We start from the raw sequence: 25,479 nt of genomic DNA on the forward strand, positions 1-25,479 counted from the left end.
GAGACTTGGTGCCATCAGGATCTGCTATGAGTTGGAGGTTGACAAGCCTGTCAGGGAGGCTCAGACTCCTAGGCTGTGTGATATGGGTGATTCTCCCTCTGGATCATTGTATGAGCAGCTCTGAGCTGGGATCTCAGCTGAGAGTGGCTGAAGCCAAGCCACAGGGAAACTTTCAGTTTTGCCACTGAGATAGATGTCAGCAGGAAGATGAGTTTCTCTGCCAAGTCACTAGTATGCATGATACCTCTTGGATCCCTTGGCAGATGGTTTTGGTTGCAGGCTCAAGACCAAATGAAGAAGGAGACAAGCCCCTTGGACGACAGGACAATTTCAGGACTTGAATGTGGGAGCAAGCTTGTAGTATCAGCTACCTAGAGTCAATCTGCATTCTTAGAATGATGCTCCTAGGTTGTGAGCTACATGAAGAATTCACAAACTCCTACCTAAATTTTGAGGCTCCTGCAGAGAGGCTTTGGACCATGTATGGGTGTAGAATTTTTTGTTGTTGTTGTGGAATATATGAATGGATTACCTTCTATTCCATTGTCTTGGTTATGCCACTCTGTATATGCTTAATCTTAAGGTTAGTGGAGACCCATACAATGACAGTATTTGTGTCCACATAGATGCAAAATTATATGATTATACATAATAAAGATTAAATTCATTTAAATTAGTAATATAATGTTATATTCTGGGTATTTTTACTTGACATATATCACTGGTTTTTCTTTAACTTTTTGTTTAGATTTGGGGGTACATGTGAAGGGTTTGTTACATAGGTAAACACATTGTCACAGAAGTTTTTGTATATATTATTTCATCATCCAGGTATTAAGCCTAGTATCCAATAGTTTTTCTGCTCCTCTCCTTCCTCCCATCCTCCCCCATCAAGTAGACCCCAGTGTCTGCTATTTACTTCCTTGTATCACTGGTTTTTCAAAAGTTATGATATGGAAAGTCAAATTTTTAATGCTTATATAACATTCAATCATGTTGACTATTATATTGATTTAATTAACCATTCATTTATCTCTATACATTTTGATTCTTTTTTTTTTTTTTTTGAGACAGAGTTTCGCTCGTTACCCAGGCTAGAGTGCAATGGCGCGATCTCAGCTCACCGCAACCTCTGCCTCCTGGGTTCAGGCAATTCTCCTGCCTCAGTCTCCTGAGTAACTGGGATTACAGGCACGCGCGACCATGCCCAGCTAATTTTTTGTATTTTTAGTAGAGACGGGGTTTCACCATGTTGACCAGGATGGTCTTGATCTCTTGATCTCGTGATCCACCCACCTCAGCCTCCCAAAGTGCTGAGATTACAGGTGTGAGCCACCACGCCCGGCCCTTGATTATTTCTTATGTTTTATTTTTATAAATAATGCTCAATTATAATTTTCTTTTTTTGCTTTATATCTTTAGGATAAACATTTAGACATATTTAAATATTTAGATATATTAATCAAAGGATATTAACACTTTTATGGCTTTTTGAATCTCCTGATAAATTTACTTTATCAGTTTACACTGCTATTAATAAAGCAAGAATATATATCAGATTCACTACATTTCTCTTGGCTGAGAGGTATTATATCTTATAAAATTTCACAAATTAAATCTACCAAATATATAATTTGTTTCTGTAAATATTACCAACATTAAACATTTTCCACATTGTATCTTCAATGCAAGTTTTCATCTGTGAATTGTCTTTGGTTTATCTCTTGATTGGTGATATTTTTATAGACACAAGATTTTAAAATTAATTTCTGTATTTCTAAATTTTGAACAATGTTTCTCCTTTAGTGAATTGATCAATTAAATTCTATTATTACTTATTCAATAATTTAATTCTTTACTATTCAATTTTTAAATTTATCTCAAATGTATTTATCAAATTTTAATCAAGGGCTTAATAGTAGTGATTAAATAATCGTATGTTATGACTAAAGATTTTTCTATTAAAATTTGTATGAAAAATAGGCTTTATATCACAGTTACTCATCTAGTTTAAGTGATTTATGTTTGTTGGCCAGACACTACGATGCTGTTTTTATTATTATTGCTATATAACATATCTTAATTTTGGGGAAGAGCTAGTAATTTCCTCATTAATCTTTTTTTAATATCATTTTGATAATTATGCAGTTTTCTTATGGATGAAATATATAATAATATAATAATTTAAAAAATAACTTCGGTATTGTCTGTCTGACCTCATACATTGAATAGCAAATATAAAAGGATTCCTTAATACATGAGGCAGAATGCAAACAACAGTTTCCAAATACACATATGGCTATTTTATAAAGGGAAAGTAAGTTCTCACAAGTGTTCAAAGAAATCTAACTCACGTAACTCTGGTATAAGAGAAGTTTTATGTTTAGGAATAAACTTTCTAGTATTCCATCTGCTTGGTTTCATATTAATTGAAGTTTGAATAATCATTACTTTTGTGAAATCTTCCGTACCTTGTATCTGAAAGTTGACAGAACACAGGTTAATTTCTGAGCAAATATCCTACAATTAAAAATTTCTCTAGTAAGCTAAATTTCTGGCTTTCTCTAAATATCTGGGGAAAATGGGAAATATTAAAAATCAACACAAATATGATTGGTATCTTAAAATAACTGGATATGTTGGTTTTGTGAAAGTCAATATTCCATATACATTCATTGAATTTTAAATATTTCTATTCCATATGGAATAAAATGATTAAGAATCAATCACCAGGCTGGGCGTGATGGCTCATGCCTATAATTCCAGCACTTTAGGAGGCTGAGGCAGGCGGATCACGAGGTCAAGAGATTGAGACCATCCTGGCCAACATGGTGAAACCGTCTCTACTAAAAATACAAAAATTAGCTGGGTATGGTGGTGCTTGCCTGTAGTTCCCAGCTACTCAGGAGGCTGAGGCAAGAGAATCGCTTGAATCTGGGAGGTGGAGGTTGCAGTGAGCTGCGATTGTGTCACTGCACTCCAGCCTGGCAACATAGTGAGACTCCATGAAAGAAAGATAAAGGGAAGGAGGCAGGGAAGGAGGGAAGGAAGGAAGGAGGGAGGGAGAGAGGGAAGGAAGGAAAGGAAGGAAGGAAGGAAGGAAATCAATCACCAATGGCCCTTTAAAAATCAACCAGAGATTTTTTTCTACATGGCAGAAAGAAAGTTTAATGAAGAGTATTTGAAAATGTTCTTGTAATTAAACTTTCTGCCATATAGAAATATTTCAAAATATTCTTCCACCTTGTAGTTGTTTTCAACATAGTTTGAATCAATTGGTACCCAAATCCACAATGAGCAGGGCTCTATGTCTAGGGAAGTAGATAGAGTTTATCAGGCTTCAGGCTCCTGCTTGGCTGTCTAAATTCTCAACAAGCACCCACACCAAATCTCTGTTATGTGTTCAAGGATAGAAGTAGGGAGCAGCATAGTGGAGAATGTTTCACTTCCTGTCATTAAGCATTATGTCACTGCTGATGATGTCCACTTAGAAAATTTTCTTGTGATAATTTTTCACCTTGGGAAAAATCTCCATTTCACTTTTCTCTTGTGTCCAAAATCTACACTGTAAGTGCTTTCATCCTAGCTGTAAAACATTTTAATATATTTACTTACTTGTTTCTTTCCACTTGGTTGAGAGATCTCTTGAGGATAGGTTGTAAGTATCATTTTTCTTTATCATTTCAATATATAGCACTATTTCTGCCATATATTAGTTGCTTAAATATATCTAAGCATATTTTAAATAACTCTGAGTCCTCTTTGAATTTACTTTTTGTAGCTGTATCTTTTATGTCCCCTGATTCCTTTTGACATGTGCCTTTCTGATTCCCCCCCAACACAAAACAATACACACACATGTGCACATACACACACACGAAGTCTTCTTTCCTTCTTCACATGGCTCAGGTTCCCATTTTGATTGGCAGGGAAACTCAATTAACAGTTTAAACATGAGAAGACAATCACTTTCAAAGTAGCTGTGGAAACACTACTAATACTCAATTCAGCGTCAGTCTGGCAGAACCTTTCTAGAGCATTGTTGATACAGTTTTTCTGCAACGTGCGAGTAAAACAAATGCACCATCTTTTGCAGTGAGTAACTGTACCAATATCTAACTGTAGCCAAAATGTCCAGCTTGGCCTTGTTCATAGGCTTTGGATGGGAATAGTTTGTGATTGGGCTAGCAAGTGCCAAAGCAATCAGTCAACTTGGTGTGTGTGGGTGTATGTGGGTGCAAGTGTGGGTATGAGTGTTTATCGGATGGTGGGAGAAGGAAGAAGATTGGAAGGCGAAAAGCTTAAGATCATCATGACAGTTTTTCTGATGTTAATACATTGTTGGACATATGGCATATTGACCTGAAGACAGGAATCAATATTTCTTTACCTGACGGCATGTGATAGGAATTAAGAAAGGTGCTCTATAAATTTTTCGTAACTGACAATCTTCTACAGCTCCATGTATGAGGATGACATAGATTACATTTTCATCACAGATATCAGTTTTGGTGCTCATTGGTATATCTTCTACATAAATATTAGAGAGTTTAAGTTGCATCTCATAGTTCCAATCCTGTTTTAAAAAACAATTTCATAGTCTATTATTTGTTTATGAAGTTTAATATATATTCACAGTCAATTACAATGTTTTAATGCCATTCCATGCAAAGAAAGACAAGTTTATACAAGCACTTCCTACCTCGTAAGACAAATGTTCTCTGATTTTTCTGGCTGTAATAACGAGTCCGATTTTTAGCCACATATTATGTTCAATGAGAGGAGAGCATTGCTCAAAAGCATCATACAAGTGAGTTTTGGGAATAAAATATGTCTGGAAAAGGAGGATATAAATTTGATATTTTATTCTGTGCACTTATGGTTTAAGGAATAAGGTTTTTTTTGTTTATGTACACCATTAAAGCTAATAATTTAATTAGGTAAGATTCACATAATAGCCTGGAAACTTAATAAACTGTGTCTATCAATGAAAATTGGTATGTTCTTTCCCTGTGTTCTTGTTGACTTTGTCAAAGATCAGTTGGCTGTAAAATGTGGCTTTATTTCTGGGTTTTAAAATTCTGTTCCATTGATCTATGTATATATTTTTAAACTAGTATCACGCTGTTTTGATTATTCTATCTTTATAGTATAATTTAAAGTTAGGTGATGTCATTCCCCCAGCTTTGTTCTTTTTGCTTAGGATATTTGAGCTCTTTTTTGGTTCCATATGAATTTTAGGTTGTTTTTTTTCTAATTCTGTGAAAAATCATGGCATTTTGATAGATATTGCATTCAATCTATAGATTACTTTGGGCAGTGTGGTAATTTTAACAATATTAGTTCTTAAGATGTTAGAATTAATATTAATTCTAACATTTAAAGACTTAAATGTTAGACCTCAAACTATAAATATACTGGAAGAAAACCTAGAGAAAACTCTTCTGGACATTGGTGTAGGCAAAGAATTAATGACTAAAACCTCAAAAGCACAGGCAGCAAGAACAAAAATAGACAAATGTAATATAATTGAACTAAATAACTTCTGTACCACAAAAATAAATAATCAAGTGAACAGGAAATTTGTTCACTGGGAGAAACAAAAAACCTGCAGAATGTGAGAAAATATTTGCAAAGTATGCATCTGACAATGGCCTAATGTCCAGAATTTACAAGAAACTCAAATAGCCTTTCTGACTAGTGTAAGGTGATATCTCATTGTAGTTTTAATGTGCATTTTTCTGATGATTGATGGTTTTGAACTTTTTTTTTTTTTTTTTTTTTTTTTTTTTTTTTTTGAGGCGGAGTTTCGCTCTTGATACCCAGGCTGGAATGCAATGGCGCGATCTCGGCTCACTGCAACCTCCGCCTCCTGGGTTCAGGCAATTCTCCTGCCTCAGCCTCCTGAGTAGCTGGGATTACAGGCACGCGCCACCATGCCCAGCTAATTTTTTGTATTTTTAGTAGAGACGGGGTTTCACCATGTTGACCAGCATGGTCTCGATCTCTTGACCTCGTGATCCACCTGCCTCGGCCTCCCAAAGTGCTGGGATTACAGGCGTGAGCCACCACGCCCGGCTCTGTTGGCTATTTTTATGGTCTTCTTTTGAGAAATGTCTATTCAGATCCTTTGCTTATTTTTAATTGTATTATTTTCTTGCTGTTGAGTTTTTGAGTTCTTTATATATTTTAGATACAAACCCATTATCAGATGTTTGCTTTACACATTTTATTTTTTATAAAATAAAAAATAGAAAACAAATTACTAAAAATTATTTGACTTTTATAGATAAATATATGCCTTCATAAATAGGCTATTTGAGGGGAGCAAACTTTTTAGGTAAAAATAAAATGCTTATTCTAAAAACAAACAGACATTAGTTACTAAGAACAAAGCTTCTATGAATAGTCAAAACAAGTTTTCTGTACATTGGATTTTATCTTGGGCAAGTATCTGCAAGTGGGATTGTTGTGTAATATAGGACATATTATATTTAACTTTTGTAAGCAACTGACAAACTGTTTCAGACCAAAACCACTGTTCAAATTAAAATAACTGTTCAGAAGTTGTTTCAACATGTTACTCTCTCACCAGCCATGTATGAAAATTTCAGTTGGGTGCGGTGGCTCATGCCTGTAATCCCAGCACTTTGGGTGGCTGAAGTGGGTGGATCACTTGAGGTAGGAGTTCGGGACCAGCCTGGCCAACATGGTAAAACCTTGTCTCTACTAAAAACACAACAATTAGCTGGGTGTGGTAGTGTGCACCTGTAAATCTAGCTACTTGGGAGGCTGAGGCAGGAGAATCACTTGAATCCTGCAGAAGTTGCAGTGAGCTGAAATCATGCCACTGCACTCCAGCCTGGGCAACAGAGTGAACCTCTGTCTCTAAAAGAAAGAAAGAAAAAAAGAAAGTTTCAGTTGCTCCATTTCCTTGCCAATACTTGGTATTCAGTGTTTTTATTTTTAGGCAATGTAGTAGGTGTGTATTGACATACCACTGTTGGTTTAATTTGCATGTTTCTAGCAGCTAATGATGGTGAACATCTTCATGTGTTTGTTCACATTCTTTGACCAGTTTTTTTTTTTTTTTTTTTTTTGAGACAGAGTTTCGCTCTTGTTACCCAGGCTGGAGTGCAATGGCGCGATCTCGGCTCACCGCAACCTCCGTCTCCTGGGTTCAGGCAATTGTCCTGCCTCAGCCTCCTGAGTAGCTAGGATTACAGGCACGCGCCACTATGCCCAGCTAATTTTTTGTATTTTTAGTAGAGACGGGGTTTCACCATGTTGACCAGGATGGTCTCGATCTCTTGACCTCGTGATCCACCCGCCTTGGCCTCCCAAAGTGCTGGGATTACAGGCTTGAGCCACCGCGCCCGGCTTTGCCCAGTTTTTAATTCAGTAGTTTGTCTTCTTACTTTTGAGTCGTATCAGTTTTTTATATATACTTTTATCAAGTCCTTTTGTTGGGGAACTTTTGAAAAGTCCCCTCAGCTTGTTGCTCACATTTTTCCCTGAGCCTGTTCATATTTTTTTGTGATGTCTTTTAAAGAGCAGATGATTTTTAATTTTGGTGACATCCAATTTATCAATATTTCCTTTTATGGTTAGTACTTAAAAAAATCCTGGCTAAGAAATCTTTGCCTACCTTAAGATCTCCTATGTTTTCTTCTGTAATTTATACAGTTCTATCTTTCACATTTAAGTGTGTGATCATGACACATTATGTTTTGGGCCTAGTACATGGGGATCAGGGTTCATTGCTTCTACATGAATATTCAGTGTTCACGGAAAAATTACAATATTTTCAATGAATAACCCTGAAATCTTCAGGTTTATTTTCAGGGTTATTCATTGAAAATATTGTAAGTTTTCCACTGAGATAATTCGATCCTTTGTCAAAAATCAATTGACTATGTATGTGTGGATTTATTTATAGATTCTCTTTTCTGTTGCATTGATCTCTACATCTTAATCTAAAGCCAGCACCATGTGGCCTTAATTACATTGGATGTATGCCTTTAAATCAGGTAGTGTAAATAATCTAACATTCTTTTTTATATTTGTTTTGTCAATTATAGGTCCTCTGCATTTTTATATAAATTTTACAAAAAGAGTCTGAGATTTTGATTGAGATTGTATTAAATCTATAGATCAATTTGGGAAGAATGGATATCTTAATAATATTACAGCCTCTAATCAACAAATATGGTATACTTGGTTTATTTAATCTTTTTCTCAGTTATCTAGGAAATAGTCTATAGTTTTTATTGTAGAGTTATTCCATGTATTTCATTAACTTTATGCCTAGCCCTTTCATATTATTTTGTAAAAATAATAAAAATTTTTGTTTACAATTGTTTGTTACTCGTATATGAAAACACAATTAATTTTTGGAATTTGGACTTGTATCTTGCCACCTTACTAAATTCATTATAAATTCTAGTTGTTTTTCTTTTGGTAGAATCTTGAAAATGTAGCTATCATGTCATCTTGCAGAGACAATTTTAGTGCTTTCTTTGTAATTTCTATGTCTGTTTCTTTCTTTTTCTAGCCCCACTGTACTAGCTAACAACTCCAACATAATACTAAACAGAAGTGGTGAGAGTGGACATTCTTGTCCTGCTCTCAGTATTATAATCTTAGTTTTTCACCACTAGATGTGATGATAGCTATAAATTTATAATAAATGCCCTTTATTGAGTTCAGGAGATTGCATTCTATTTTGAGTTTTTGGAGATTTTTAAAAAGAATGTTACGTTTTGTAACATTCTTTTTGTTCTATATCTACTTGAATATCTTATATAAATTTTCTGCTTTTTTCTTATAATGTGTTGAATTACAATGGTTGATTTTCAAATGTCAAATCAATCTTATATTCCTAAAATAAAGCCTATTTATTTATTTTTGATGTCTAATCCTTTTAATATATTCCTGGATTCAACTTGCTATCTTATTAATGATTTTTTGTATCCACGTTAATGTGGGATATTGGTCTGTAGTTTTCTTTTGCTGAAATGCTTTCTCGAGGTTTAGTATTTGTTTACACTGGCCCCGTAAAATGCACTGGAAAGCATTTTTTCCTCTTCTGTTTCCTGACAAAGTCTAATATTCATATTATTTCTTCCTGAAACATTTGATAAAACTAATCAATAAAACCATCTGGCATGGAGTTGTTTTTGTGGGAAGGATACAAATTCCAAAATCTTAATATGTATAGAACTACTAAAAAATTCTAATCCTTAAGTAAATTTTGACGTTTGTGCTTTTTAAAAAATTTTTTCATTTAGGTTTGGGGATACAGGTGCAGGTTTGTTATATGTAAATTACATTTCACAGATATCTAGTGTATGGATTATTTCATCATCCAGGTAATAAGCATAATAGTACATAATATGTAGTTTTATGATCCTCACCCTCCTCCTATGCTCCATTCTCAAGTAGACTCTGGTGTCTCTTGCTACTTTTTGTGTCCATATGTACTTAAAGTTTAGCTCCCATTTGTTAGTGAGAACATTCAGTATTTGCTTTTCTGTTCCTGTGTTTGTTTGCTAAGGATAATAGTCACCACCTCCATCTGTGTTGCTATAAAGGACATGATCTTATTATTTTTTTATGGTTGCATATTATCCCATGGTGTGTATTACCACATTTTCTTTATCTAGCCTACTGTTGATGGCCATTTAGGTTGATTCCATGTGTTTGCTATTGTGAATAGTGCTGGAAAGAATATACACATACATGTGTTTATAGTAGAATGATTTATATGCCTTTCTGCATATACCCAATAATAAGATTGCTGGATTGAAAGGTAATTCTGTTTTAAGTTCTTTTAGAAATCGCCACAATCTTTCCTCAATGGATGCACTAATTTACATTCCCATCAGCAGTGTATAAGCATTCTCTTTTCTCCACAACCTCACGAGCATCTGTTATTTTTGGCTTTTTAATGATAGCCATTCTGACTGGTGTGAGAAGGTATCTCATTGTGGTTTTGATTTGTATTTCAAATATAAATGGTTAGTAATCATCAGCATTTTTTCATATGCTGATGGCCACGTGTATGTCTTCTTTTGAAAAGTGTCTGTTCATATGGTTTGCCCACTTCTTAATGGGGTTGTTTTTTGCTTAAGTTTCTTAGAGATTCTGGCTTATAAACCTTTATCAGATGTGTAGTTTGCAAGCATTTTCTTCCATTCTATAAGTTGTTGCCCCTGGGAGGCTCTACCTCCATGAAATGTGGAACTGCTGTTACTGGTAGTGTTCAGCTGGAGGGGTAGGTTGTGTATACTCTTGTCATGACCTTGGGGTTTTGCTTGGTGGGAATCGGGGTCAAAAGCTCACAGGGAGGAGAGATTGGTCTTTCCTCTGTCTAGTAGCTGTGGCATGCATAAGCTTGGGAGTAGCCCTCAGGCTCTTTGTTTCTTCCCTAGATGAAGGGGAGGGATACAACTGTTACTGTGGCAGTGGAGGGGCCAAGGGCAGGGGGGCTGTCATATGCCTCTAGGAGCCGCTTTCTGGGGAGACTCTGGGCCACTACCAGTGGGTATGCTCAGTTGTGAGTGGAGCAACTGTTCTACTTTCATGAGACCAGGACCCTGCCTGGTAAAGAGTTGGGGTGATGGTTCCTAGGGAAGAGGGTGTTAACTCCTCTCCATATGGTGGCTGCAGTGTGCTGGAGGTGCCAGCATAATGACTAGGTCTTTTGTTTCTTTCCAGTCTCAGGGCTGTTAAGGGCTGAGCCACTGCACCTGTAGTGGTGGAGGGGTTGTGAGTTGACTCTGTGATTTCCTCCTCGAAGAAGTGCTGGGCTGTCTTTGATTGTGGTGAAGAGTCCCAGGTCAACGGCCCTGCCCAGTGAGGAACAGTGAGGATCAGGATCTGCGTAGATAACAGTCTGGCTACTTTTCTGTGAGGTGGTTGCCCTTTGCTGGGGTCCAGACCAGCCCCTGGCTCCACAGACTGTCTGGATCCTGCAGACAGGAAGGGCAAGGGCTGCAAGACAGCAAGGATGGCAACCCCCCTCCCAGTGGGAGCTCTGTCCAGGGAGTTGCAGAGCTGCTACTGTCTCAGTAGCCCTGACAGTGGGTGGCTGGAGGCCCAGGCCTGGAGGACCTGGCTGGTGAGGAGATATAGAAACAAGCCCCCAAGTAACAGTCTGGCCACTTTTCCGTATGGCTGTTGCGATATGCTGGAGGTCTGCTCCAGTCCCTAGTCACGTTGGATTTTCTAGTGCCTGAAGGTAACAACAGTGAGTGGAGGGTGGGAAACAGCAAAAATGGGGAGCCCTGCCCCAGGGAGATACAAACCAACCTGAACACACCTGTAAGAGGTAGCTAGAGACCCCGGTCAGGTCTCACCCAGTGAAAAGGAATGGGATCAGAGATGCACTTAAAATAACACTCTGGCCATGTTTTCATAGAGCAGCTATGCTGTGCCAGGGGCCCATTCCAGCCTCCAGTTGCCTTGGATTCTTCAAAGTCCAAAGGCAAGAATAGCTAAGTCGACCAAATGGCAAAGATGATGGTCCACCCTCCCTCTGGGAACTCTGTACCAGGGAGGTTTGAAACTCAGTTGACCAACACCAGCAGGGATGATTGGAGACCCGGCTGGGAGATTCTGCCTAGTCAGGAGAACTGGGATTTGGAATCTGCATGAATAAGAAGTCTGGCTGCTTCTCCATAGAACTGCTGGGCTGTGCTGGGGGGCTGCTCTAGTCCCTAGTTGCCACCTATTCATTAGAGCCCTAAGGCAACAGTGGCTGAGGCTGTGAAACAGCAAAGATGGTGGCCCGCCTCACCCACTGGGAGCTCTTCCTCAGGGAGATGCAATGCTGCTACCCATGGCTGGCTGGAGTTCCAAGCCCGTGGGTCTTATCCTGTTAGGTACCATGGAAGAGGGGCCTGCAGACCGTCATCGCTCAGCCCCCTGGATTCAGTCCCTTTCCAAGGAGGTGTGGGGATCTAACCTCCTGCTCAGGGTTGCAGCTGCTTTTGCCAGGAGGCCTGGGTATTTAAGGCTCCTGGGGCTCCACATGTGCCTGAGTGGCTGCTCTGCAAGACTCCACATAACTCTGCATGTCAGACTGAAGACCCTAGTGGAGTGGGTCCATGAGGGGATCTCCTGACTGGGAGGGTTGCAAAGATCCATGGGAGAAGCATGGGTTTGCTTGTTCACTAATCACTTCCCTAGGCAGGCGAGGCTCCCCTGACTGTGTGTCACTCCCAGGTGGGTAGTCATTCTGCCTTTTCTCTGTTCTCTGTGAGTTGTTTTCTTGATTAGTCCCAATGTGTGTACCTGGATGTTTCATTTGAAAGTGCTGTGTTTACTTGCCCCTTTCATTCCTCTCTGTGAGAGTGGCGCACACCAGCTGCTTCTAGTCAGCCATTTTGGTCACCTTTCATCAGAATCAGTTTTTAACAACTGGCTTAAAGTCTGTGACCAATCTATAGTCCGGGCAATCTCCATGATGGTTTTTACTCAATGCTTTACTTCTCACCTTTTATACTATAGATCACAATTTCATGCTTCTTTGCTTTTTTTATAATTTATAGTTGCTCGTGATAACACTATAGAGATTCTAGATTATTTTATCTTCCTCTGAAAATAGTTAATTTTTGTTATAGTAGGCAGTTTATTTACTATCTGATCACATTGAGCTTGCATAGACTGGGTTTTGCAATCTGCTTGAGTGAATCAGTAGAAACCTTAGGTATATAAGAATGGTGTAACTTGGTGGTTCTTAACCTCCAAACTCTGTCTCCACCATGGATGATGTCAGGGCTTGCTCCAAGGCTTAGAATAAGAGCAAGCCTTCTTCTAGGTCATGATTCTTACTCCTAAGGTCTATTCTTTCTTGTCTCTCAGCTGAGTTCAAATTAAGCCTGTGGGAGCCCTTGGTACTGTGAGGATTTTGTTCTCAATCATGTGTAGAGAAACTTCCATGCACTTTGCCCAACTTTTATATTAATAGATTCTAGCTCTGCCTTTATCCCCTTTCTCATCTTTCAAATTATGGTACTGACAGTTAACATATGCCAGCCAATTTCATGAAAAGAGCTTATATAACCAGCCAATTTCATGAAAGAGCTTATAACCAGTTTTTCTGGATCAATCTTTCTTTCCTTATGGTTGATTAATATTTATAAGCTGTTTTGCCAGGCCTTTATACTAGATGAGTATCATTCAGCAAGTTTTGTTCCTTTATTATTCCTAGTTTTTAAAACTAAATTGTCAACCAGACTGTAAACTTATACTAAATACTGAAATAACCTTAAATCTGATATTAGGTATTTAACAAATACAAGAAAAGTCACAAGTGAAGTTTTTCTGACCTCAACTACAGTTTTGCAGGTGGCAGAATATTTCATAGGTTCATTAGTTAAGCAGCTTATCTCTCCTAATATTTCCCCACTGAGCGCATAGTCAATTATCAGATAATCTTTCTCCTCTGACTCCAACATTTCATCAATCCCCAAACCTGGCTTTGATCTTTCAAGCTGTTCAGGAGCAAAGAAAGAGAAAAATACATTTGTCAGTTAACTTGTATTACCAAAACTATCTAATTATGACTTTTTCCACTTTGGTTTTAACAATTCTAATACTTACATATTGTCTTGAGAACAAATATTTTATTTCTTTTTAAGTAAAATTACTAAATTAGCAATGATTTAGGCACCAAGCATTCTTAAATACTCTGATCTTTCTGATTCCTCTTACTCAGTTAATCTATACCCATTTTAGAATGGCTAAATCTCTAACTCAGATCAGCATAAGATGAATAACAATTTATATTAAAATTGTCCATTGTAAAAGATAATTCTTTTGATAGTTTCCTGTTATCTGTGAGAAAGTATGGCTTAAGAAATAATGGACGGTGTTATCCATTGTGTCTGAACATGAAAATTTATCATTAGATGGTAGTCACTGTTCTAAAAAAGAAACTATGCAGTTCTTAACATGGAAAGCTACTAATTATCAATTTCATAAAGTTTTCTTTAAAAACTTATGATCACAAGTTCATTTATAAGTAACTGCCTGGCTGAGCATGGTGGCTCATGCCTGTAATCCCAGCACTTAGGGAGGCCAAGGTGGGTGGATCACCTAAGATGAGGAGTTCAAAACCAGCCTGGCTAAATTGGTGAAACTCCATTTCTACTAAAAATACAAAAAATTAGCTGGGTGTGGTGGTGCATGGCTGTAATCCCAGCTACTCAGGAGGCTGAGGTATGAGAATTTCTTGAACCTGGGAGGTGGAGGTTGCAGTGAGCCAGGATCATGCCATTGCACTCCAGTTTAGGCAACAAGAGAGAAACTCTGTATCAAATACAAACAAAATGAGACTCTGCCTTACCTTTACCATGCCTGAAATGATGATATAGATTCCTTTGGGCTCATCACCTTCTTTAAATACATCATTTCCACAATCATATGTTACAATTTTGGCTTTTCCCTAAAAGATACCACCAAAGATACCACACAAGCTATAAGCAACATTTTAGGAGTGGTTGAGAATATTAAAATTTGCATTTTTATGTATGTATATATTTATTTATTTTGAGATGGAGTCTCGCTCTGTCGCTCAGGATGGAGTGCAGTGGTGCTGTCTCAGCTGACTGCAACCTTCGTCTCCTGGGTTCAAGCCATTCTCCTACCTCAGCATCTCAAGTAGCTGGGATTATAGGTGCCTGCCACCATGCTCAGCTAATTCTTGCATTTTTAATAGAGATGGGATTTCACCACGTTGGCCAGGCTGGTCTTGAACCCCTGACCTCAGGTGATCTGCCCACCCTGGCCTCCTCAGGTGCTAGGATTACAGGCATAAGCCACTGTGCCCAGCCTAAAATTTGCATTTCTTAAAAAAGATTTTACATTTAAAAAATTACTATCATTTGATAATATCCAAAATATATTAGTAATAAGTTTGTAAGAGAAAATAGGAATTATGAATAGTAAAAAGGTGGATGTTTATGAATATATGCAATTTTAGATGGGATATTTATACATGGATTAGAAAAGAAATAATCTAGGAATGAGAATATAATTAGGGGATAAAAATATTTCATCTGGATGAAAGGTAATAGGAACAGATGTTGACTAATGGCATGCATATGTCATACATACTCCTGTTCTAAACAGCTGATCAAGTAAATAAAATATTCATTTATTCAAAATGTTTTAATCAAGGAAAAAATATAATTGGTCTTTTGACACCAAATAGATATTAAAAAAGAATATTGTTAGAACAAGTTAGATCCATTTATTTGTTCATTCCACAAGTACTTAACTGAGCATCCACTATGCATTATGCAAAGAGCTAGCTGCTGGGTATTCAAAAGATGGATTACATAAAAAATATAGTAGGAGAGAGACCTAAAGATAATTGTAATGTAATGTACTTAATGCTATAATGAAGGTATATATTGGATACAATGGTGGCAATATTGGTCCTCTGAAATCAGGATAGTTCAGGTCTTCTGGTGGGGCATTTGGCAAGAAGCCTACTTCTTGAGTACTCTGGTGGGGATGTTTCCAGAGAATAAAAAAGCAGGAAAAGTTTGAAAAATAAAAGTGAAAAACAAGGGCATTTCAAAAAAGTAAATAGCACCTGCAGGTGAAAATGAAATTAGAAAAACATGTAATGTGCATTGGCCACCCTAAGTGGTTCAGTACAGAGTGTGGGGGTATGTGACAATGGAAAACAGAAGATGAAGGTGGAGAAGTAGGCAGGAGACAGATTGTAGAAAGGTTTTGCATATTATTCAAAAGGATTTTGATTTTATCCTATTGGCAATAAGGAACATTTAGAGAACATTAAACTAGAGAGTATCATGGTTAAATTCTTATTTTTAAAAAGACTATTTGTTAGTACATTAAAAATATTAATAGGAAATAAAAGTGTTACCTGAATGAAGTTTATGTGATCTTTGTTTTTATCTAGCCATGGAATATGATATAGGACTTCTTCAACGGTAAGAGGCCTGATAAAAGATTGAGAATCAAGCACCTCTCTCTTTTTGGCCATGATTAACTAAAACCATAAAATTACAGAAAAAGGATGAACCAAACTGCTGTTCCCAGAATGTTTAAGACAGATAGGTCTTTGTACTATTTCCTGTTCTTGATCATTTGAAATTTTTCTTTTTCCATGAAAATTTCCAACCTCTCTCTTCTTACATCATGATTCTATCTTTTTGTATTATCATTATTTTTCTTTCTTTCCAACTTTTATTTTAGGTTCAGGTGATACATGTGCAGTCTTGTTACATGGGTAAATTGCATGTCATGGGATTTGGTGTACAGATTATTTTGTTACCCAGGTAATAAGTATAGTACCTGTTAGGTAGTTTTCCATATGATCGTTATTCTGATGTCATAGATAAGCTTCTTAAAGTAAACCATTTTACTGAAGTATAGCAGATGTGAAAAAAGTGTACGAGTCATAAATGTTCACAAATATTTACAAAGAATATTTACAAAGTAAAAACATCTGTGTAACCAACACCCAGATTAATAAAACATTTCTTTCACCCTAGAATCCTCCTTTATGTTCTCCTCTAATCATTACTTTTATCCAAAGATAACCACTATTCTTCTATCATCATAATTTGGCTTTCTCTGGTTTTCAGCTTTATTGGCATGAAATAAAAGAATGTACTTGTGTCTGATTTCATTTGCTCAACATTATGTTTCTGAGAGTCGTCTATGGTGTTGCAGAAAGCAAAAATTTATTCACTTTATTTTCATTGTTATATAGTATTAGGTTGCATGGATACCACAGCTTTATCTACTGTTGATTGACATTTAGATTGCCTCAGTGGGGATTTTTATGAATAATACTGCTACAGATATGGTGTACAAGTGTACATATTTCTGTTGAGTATATGGTTATCTAATCTGATTGCTGGATCATAAGGTATGCATATGTTCAATTTTAATAGGTACTGCTAAATAGTTTTTCAAAGCACTCACATTAATTTACACTTCTAATGTTCCATTTATTCCACACTGTTGTATTGCCAGTTTAAGAAAAATGGTATGCTAGTAGTTGAGTGTTGGTATTTCATTCTGGTTTTAATTTGCATCAAGCTTATGACAATGATATTTAGCACCTTTTCTTATGTTTATCAGTCATTTAAATACCTTCTCCTGCACAGTGCACTTTCGAATCTTTTCTCATTAAAAAAATGAACTTTCTGCCTTCTTCTCATTGATTTGTATATTCTGGATGTGAGTTCTTCATTGGAAATATTTATCTTGCAAATATCCTCTACCTTTTTGTGGACTATCTTTTAATTTTAATTTTTTTAATGAAGAAAAAGTCTTAATTTTAACATTATTTAAATCCAATTTTGTATCCTATTTAAGAAATCTTTGCCTATGCCAATGTCATGAAAATTCTCTTCGATCACCTTCTAGAAGTTTATTGTTTTACCTTTAATAGTTATGTTGGAGATGGTTATATAAATTGTGGTATAGCCATGCAAGTGAACATTATATGTAAATAAATATGAATTACATTTATAGACTTGGGTATGTTGAACCAGCCTTCCATCCCTGGGATGAAGCCTACCTGATCGTGATGGACAAGCTTTTTGATGTGCTATTGCAATTGGTTTGCCAGTATTTTATTGAAGATTTTTGCATCTATGTTCTTCATGGATATTGGCCTGAAGTTTTCTTTTCTTGAGTCTCTGCTGGGTTTTGGTATCAGGATGATGTTGGTCTCATAAAATGATTTGGGAAGGATTCTCTCTTTTTGGATTGTTTGGAATAGTTTCAGAAGGAGTGGTACCAGCTCCTCTTTGTATGCCTGGTAGAATTCAGTTGTGAACCCATCTGGACCTGGGCTTTTTTTGGTTAGTAGGCTATGAATTGCTGCCTCAACTTCAGCCCTTGTTATTAGTCTATTCAGGGTTTCGACTTCTTCCTGGTTTAGGCTTGGGAGGGTGCAAGTGTCCAGGACTTTATCAATTTCTTCCAGGTTTACAGGTTTATGTGCATAGAGTTGTTTGTAGTAATCTCTGATGGTAGTTTGTATTTCTGTGGAATCTGTGGTGATATCCCCTTTATCGTTTTTTATTGCATCTATTTGATTATTCTCTTTTCTCTTTTATTACTCTGGCTAGCAGTCTATTTTGTTGATCTTTTCAAAAAACCAGCTCCTGGATTTATTAATTTTTTGAAGGGTTTTACTTTTTCTGTCTCTCTCTCCTTCAGTTCTGCTCTGATCTTAGTTATTTCTTGTCTTCTGCTAGCTTTGGAGTTTTTTTGATCTTGCTCCTCTAGGTGTCAGTTTTAGCTCTTTCCTTGCTTCTCATATGGGCATTTATTGCTATGAATTTTCCTCTAGACATGGCTTTAAATGTGTCCTAGACATTCTAGTATGTTGTGTGTTCATTTTCATTGGTTTCCAAGAACATCTTTATTTCTGCCTTCATTTCATTGTTTATCCAGTCAACATTCAGGAACCAGTTGTTCAGTTTCCATGAAGTTGTGCAGTTCTAAGTTAGTTTCTTAATCCTGAGTTCTAATTTGATTGCACTGTGGTCTGAGAGACTGTTATGATTTCTGTTCTTTTGCATTTGCTGAGGAGTGATTTACTTCCAATTATGTGGTCAGTTTTAGAGTAGATGTGATGTGGTGCTGAGAAGAATGTATATTCTGTAGATTTGGGGTGGAGAATTCTGTAAATGTCTATTAGGTTTGCTTGGTCCAGATCTGAGTTCAAGTCCTGGATATCTTTATTAATTTTCTTTCTCGTTGATCTGTCTAATATTGACAGTGGAGTGTTAAAGTCTCCCAGTATTATTGTGTGGGAGTCTAAGTGTATTTGTAGGTCGTTAAGAACTTGCTTTATATATCTGGGTGCTCCTGTATTGGGTGCATATATATTTAGGATCGTTAGCTCTTCTTGTTGCATTGATCATTTTACCATTATGTAATGCCCTTCTCTGTCTCTTTTGATCTTTGTTGGTTTTAAGTCTATTTTATCGGAGACTAGGATTGCAACTCCTGCTTTTTTTTGCTCTCCATTTGCTTGGTAAATCTTCCTCCATCCCTTTATTTTGAGTCTATGTGTATCCTTGCACATGAGATGGGTTTCCTGGATACAGCACACTGATGGGTTTTGACTTTGTATCCAATTTGCCAGTCTGTGTCTTCTGACTGGGGCATTTAGCCCATTTACATTTAAGGTTCTCACTGTAGTTTTGGTTTGCATATCTCTAATGTAAAATGATGTCGAACATATTATATTTTCACGTGATATCAGCCATTTGAGTATCTTCTTTAGAGAAATTTATATAAGATACATGGCTTGCAAATATTTCTCTCATTCTGTGGGTCATTGTTCTACTCTGTACTAGTGGCTTTTTGATCCACAAAATTTCTAAATTTTCATGAAGTGTACTTTGTTTATATTTGCTTTTGTTGTGTGTACTTTAAGCATAATTTCCAAGAAATCATTGTCAAATCCAGTATTTTGGAGTTTTAACCGTGTTTTCTTCTACGAGTTAGATAGTTTTAGGTCTTACATAAAGGTCATGGATCTATTTTGAGGTATGTTTTGTATATGATGTTAGTTAAGGGTCCAATTTTATTATTTTGCATGTAGAGATCCAGTTCCTCAAAGAAAAAGCATATAGTTGGATCATACTTGCTTTTGTAAGTAGTACTTTTTTTAGGGTGGGGAACACAGCTATCCCTATTTATTTACATGTTGTCTGTAGTTGTTTTGGTATTACAATTGCAGAATTTATTATTAGTAGTAGGAACTGTATGGCTTACATAATCTAAAATATTTACTAGGTATTCCTTTACAGAAAACGATTTTAATCCCTACTCTACAGAAACATGTATCCAGCAGGAATTTTTTAGTTCTTGTCACATAGGTGATACTTATTTTGTTGGGTTCATAGAGAAGAATTTAGAGCTTCTAATTGCAATTGTAAATATAATAATATTTTTCTAAATGTTTCCATTAGAGAAGAATGTTATATATTACTCTTATTTCTGGACACTCTATTGAATTATTTTATGAATCCTACTGCTTTTAGGTTATCTCTCTAAGATTTTAAGTTAAACGCTCAACAAATAATAGCAGTTTTCTCCTCTTACAAAATTTTCATCTCTCAATTTTCTTTTTTTCTTGACTTGGATAAGACCTCCAGCATAGTCATTCAATGGTTGGAATGCCACTTGTCATTCTTCTTTTGTTCCTAAGTTTAATAAGAATGCTCTTAATGTTTTGCTATCTAACACAAAGTTTGCTACAAATTTTTAGTAGATACTATTTATCAGGCTAAGGAAGTTCCTACTCTTAGTAGTCTTCTGAGAGTTTTTTGAACATTCTGAATGAGGGTTAAATTTTATCAAATGGTTTTTCTTCTTCATCTCTTAATATGTGAGTTACTTAGCTGTTTGTTTGGGGAGATAAAACCTACTAAGACAAAGTATATTACACATTTAATACACTATCCAAGTCAGTTCACTACTATTACGCTAAGAAGTTTTGTATGTGTATTTACAAGTATAACAGCTTTATGCTTTTTTTTTCTTATGCTATTTACAATTTTGGTGTCAAGTTTGTACTTAGGGAATGAATTGGTATTCTTTTTATCCTTTATATGTCGTAGAACCATTTATGTAACTTAGAACAAGGAAATATAGTCAAACCTAACCCTACAACTGAGTGTTCTCATAAATCATGTTTTACAAGGAAAATATTATTTCAGTGTTACAAGTAATTCCCCAAACATAGTAATACCCACTGTAATCTAGGATGAATAATAGATTCATCAGATTCTTGGTTTGGCAGCAAAGCAGAGAAACAGGTGGTTACTGTAGCAAAAATGAAAAGAGAAGCTGACCACCTTGGCTGCAGGAAGGAAATTGTCTATAATCGGAGTTTGTCTTTAGACCATTATTTTAAGTGAGATTTTCCTATCTCAGGAATGGCCTGTATTAGAAGTCAAATGTAGGCTTGAAGGTCATGAATAATTATATATCAAGTAAGCACATCTGCTTTGAAAATATTTTGCCTTACCTTATTAATTTCAGCAGCTTCACTTTTGTGAATAATTCCTTTTAACCTGAAAACCTTAACAATTTCTCTAGCCATATTGAGCATAACATTAATTTCCTCCTTTGTTTTCATAGTGACAGCAATTTCTGGGTGATCATACTCTAAGTAGCCTAAAAAATAACAAAATATTTTTAGATTAAATAAGAACATTGTTTGAAATGTTTTATGTGGATAATAAGCTAATGTTTCTGCTCTAAACCCATGGAATACAACCCTCAACAGAGAGAAATGTATCTCTTCCTGAAGGGGCCACTATGATCAATCATAATTCATTAGGAGTGCCAGAGTTCTGCTTGATGTTTTCTCGGCAGCATTCATACTTGTGCCTATGTCCATGGAGAAGGATAGGTAGCCTCATTTCTAAGATTAACAGGTATAATTTTCTAACTGCACTGGACACTGGGAGGCTGCTCAAGGCTATATGTCTGGAGTTCATGACCCACTTTCTTATTCTGTGTGAATCAGACTTTTTAACTACAGATTGTGTGATTAAGTACAGCTTCGGATTAATTCCTCTCACTCATCTTAGGTGACTGTCCACTCAACTTGCCAGTGCATCTAGAAGACTCGTACATCTGTGCTCTCCTACCTGTTTCATCTGGATTCCTGATGTCCATGAAATTTCATCTTAGAGTCTACATTTGGGCTTTTCTTTGATCATAACCTCTTATCTGGCTTGGTAACTATCCATCATAGAACATCTCTCAGATGACCTCATTTCCAGGTTTGCTGTGTCCTTCTGTAGGCCATCACCTGGTATAAAATTTTCTTCTCCTCCTACACATGAACATTATACTGTTGGGGTGTGACTGTACTACTCTCATGATTTGTCCTGCGCCAGGAGCATGACTTGCCATGACTCATAGAATAGGCAACTGCCATGTTTGGCACTCGGCCACCCAGCAGATATAACAGAATTCTGCAAGATTTTATTCTGATTTCAACTCACTTAAGACCTAAATCCTTAAATGGCAGCTCTGTGGCAAGCAGAGGAAAAAAAGTCATTTCTTTCCTTTTGTCACTCAGGAAAGTCATAGATTTCTCATTTGGAAAAAAAAAAAAAGGAATTTATAAGACTATAATGACATATATAATCATGGCATGCCAACTTGACTAAAGAGAAATCAAAAGGCCTTCATTGTTGTATAAAGCAGAGAGAGAAAGTGTGAAGAGCTATTACACTATTTCCATCTCAACTAGAAAATAAGATTCTATTGAGTATTGAAGTTACTCATGTCAGTATTATTAGTGAGTAGGTTTCCTCAAAGATTAGCTCGAGTTATGAAAACCCCTGCCTTTCTGAAGTGGTGATGATAAAAGATGGTCATGATAAATAGGATGAGAGCTACTTACCTAGCTCCTTCATAGCATCTTCCATGTTCCTTATCACTCGTTTTAGTAACATCTAAGGAACAAAAGAAATGTTATCCCCATTGGAAAAACAGCCTGTTATAAAATGTCCTCACATTTGCAATGGATGGATTTTTTAACCTAAGTTAACAGTTTAAAAAAAAATACGATGGAGAGGTTTTCATGGGTTCGAATTGAATTCTGTGCTTCAGCACTTTTTGCTTCAGTTAGAGTGATAGAGAAGACAAGAGGTACAATCTAGGCCGATTTTGAGAAGTCTGAAGGTGAGTCATGATTCTGAAAAGTGCAGGCACGGTACGTACTTTCCCATTCTACTTTATGACAACCCCCAAATTTGGGATGCCAGGATGGCTTTCAACCTTAAGAGAGTAGAAGTTTTGGCCAAGATGAATGAAAGAGGAAATTAGGGCTAATAAGACAATATTTTAGGGACTCAAGTCCCTTAGTATTATCTCCTGTGTATCTCCAAATTTAAGTGCTAAATATCAGTGTTTAGAAAAGGTAATGAAACATAAGAAAATAGTTTTAAAGTTCCAGGAGGTGAAGAGAGGAAGATACTACATTTTGTGTTCTATCACATACTGAATGTTCAATTTTCTCAATGACAAAGTTTTGGGCACATAAAATATAGCATTGAAATGTTTTAAATTGTCTTGAAAAGTAAATGTTGAATTCCACATAGCTGACAAACTCGTGGGCACATATAAGTATTAATCTGCCTCAATCTAAAAAGTAAAAATAATATATAGAATTTAGGCCTTAGAATTGTCTTTGCTGCTTACTAGCTATAGAACTTTGGGCACAATCATTTAACCTCTCTTGGCCTCATTTTTCTCATTTGCATAATGACAAAATGAAACAAGGTTTCCCTCTATTTTAATTATTGTTTTCTTTTCTTCTATTTGCCAAATCACTTGTTTTTATTTCCTTTACTGTTTAATGTGTAGAAAACAAGGATAGAGAGATGAAAGAATCTTGTGGGCATTATGAGGAAGCCCTGTTTTCTCCACCATGCCTTCACTTCTCACCTTCCAATACTTCCTATTTTACACATCTATAGCCTGACAGATCTTAGAGCTTACACTGGGAGAAAGCGGACTACTGCACATGGGTTTCCTGATAGCCTCCACAAAGACAGAAAGGTGCCTTATATGAGCCTTGTAACTCACTAATATGGCACAGGTCATTTCAGAAGAAGGCATTTGAGTAATTTCAATGTAGCTTAGTTTAAGTTTTTAAAGAAATTAATTAGCAAACCAGGAGTCAAAGATATTTGCATATATGAACAGAGAACACAATGGATGAGGGCAACTGAGGGCTGACTGAACTCTTAGTATTTAAGGTTTTCTTACCTGTTTAATCTGTTTAGAACTTGTAATCTGATCAATTATAGTCATTATGTCTGCTTCGCCTTGGACATACCCTTTTAGTACTGCATACCAAAAGGTCAGCTGATGACTCATTCTTTTATCTATTATCTGCAGCAACCTTGGTGCTATGAGCTGAATTAAACAGAACTGCCATTAATATAAATTTTACAAATATCATTTTATGATATGTTGATTAGTTTAATCAAAATATTTAATAAGAAATTAAGTACTCTCAAAGATAACTACAATGACCTGTGAAGACTCTCGGTTATTTTATTAGTGGTGTTTTTATAACTTCATGACTACAGCTATTTCCCTGTAACTAATAATCTGGGGGCACCTATGTCAAATTTATTACTTTATTCTTCACTTATTTTCTTTATAGAGAATTGGATGCTATTTTCAGCTAGTTTAAATTCTTGTAAAAACAACACAATCTTCTGTGCTTAGGTCATACAATGACTGAATTACTGTCATTTACAGCTATTTCCCTGTAACTAATAATCTGGGGGCACCTATGTCAAATTTATTACTTTATTCTTCACTTATTTTCTTTATAGAGAATTGGATGCTATTTTCAGCTAGTTTAAATTCTTGTAAAAACAACACAATCTTCTGTGCTCAGGTCATACAATGACTGAATTACTGTCATTTTTGCATGCTAAATCTCCTATAACACTTCCTACTAGATGGTGTGGTCAGGTGAGAAACCACCACAACCATACTGCCTTTTAAACCCCAAAATTAAACTCTCTTCTCTGTGTTTCTTTGCTAAGGGTTGAAGTCTCCAGGTTATCGGTTACCATTGTACAATCCCCTAGCTTCTGCAGAGTTTACTGATCCCTTTGTTTTTTTAATCTATGTTCCACAACCTCCATACTCTACCTGCCAACTACCTGCCACTAATTCCAAAGGGTTTACACTGATCTTTCAAGATTCAGCTCAAGTATCACCTAATAAAGGAAGTCTTTTCTATCTCACCAGCATTCTGTGCATACTCCTGTTTTGCACTTATCCTACCATATAACATTGGAATATCTAAATTCCTTGTGATTTCTCTTCTACAATAAGGTTTCCAAGGGAATAGACAATATCTAATTCATCTTCATATTCCAAGGACCTGTGATTTAACATAAGACCATAGTTCAGTTTCCTGAATATATCAACTAACTTTTCTTAGGTGGTCTATGGTTTATTCATCTAAATTATTTGTTAGGCTCTGTATACCTTCCTATCAGAAAGAATTAATTTATCAGTGGAATACACTAGACTTGCCTTCCTCAGGTCATATTACACTCTAGCACTACTTACGGTCCCTTAGAATATTGAAAAAGCAGGCTATTAGTTGTGTACTCTTTGACTTAGTTGATTTACACCTCTCAGTAGCAAAAATATTTTAAATTATTCCTTACATGTGTAAGAAAGATCTGAATGTAAATATTCTATGAGTTTTATCTCATATGAACTATGTTTTATTTAACTATATCTCTCACAGTGCTTACATATGTATATATCTTGTTTGTGTATGAATAGAGAAAAAGGAAAGAGAGAGTGTATCTGCATTCATATATATACTGGTTTGTGATGGAGTGAGTTTCATGTCATTGAAAAAAATCACCCATAATATTTATTATAAAAACATGTTATTAGACA

At 36.1% G+C, this 25,479-nt stretch overlaps 1 protein-coding gene across 1 annotated transcript in view; it reads right to left on the bottom strand.

Moving 5' to 3' along the window:
* Nucleotides 1–2,325: 2,325 nt before the first annotated feature.
* Nucleotides 2,326–25,479, bottom strand: part of SLC9C1 (solute carrier family 9 member C1) — an 89,799-nt gene continuing 66,645 nt past the window's right edge. The window contains exons 17-25 of the mRNA XM_012463898.3: nt 23,809–23,958; nt 22,439–22,490; nt 21,047–21,195; nt 15,905–16,030; nt 14,354–14,452; nt 13,335–13,499; nt 4,703–4,834; nt 4,391–4,576; nt 2,326–2,478 (exon numbers count right to left, since the gene is read on the bottom strand). Coding sequence (XP_012319321.2) covers nt 2,326–2,478; nt 4,391–4,576; nt 4,703–4,834; nt 13,335–13,499; nt 14,354–14,452; nt 15,905–16,030; nt 21,047–21,195; nt 22,439–22,490; nt 23,809–23,958 — 1,212 coding nt within the window. The remainder of the gene's footprint in view (nt 2,479–4,390; nt 4,577–4,702; nt 4,835–13,334; nt 13,500–14,353; nt 14,453–15,904; nt 16,031–21,046; nt 21,196–22,438; nt 22,491–23,808; nt 23,959–25,479) is intronic.

Source organism: Aotus nancymaae, unplaced genomic scaffold, assembly GCF_030222135.1.
Source record: "Aotus nancymaae isolate 86718 unplaced genomic scaffold, 86718_ANA_hifiasm-v0.15.2.pri h1tg000011l, whole genome shotgun sequence".
Lineage (NCBI taxonomy): Eukaryota > Metazoa > Chordata > Mammalia > Primates > Aotidae > Aotus > Aotus nancymaae.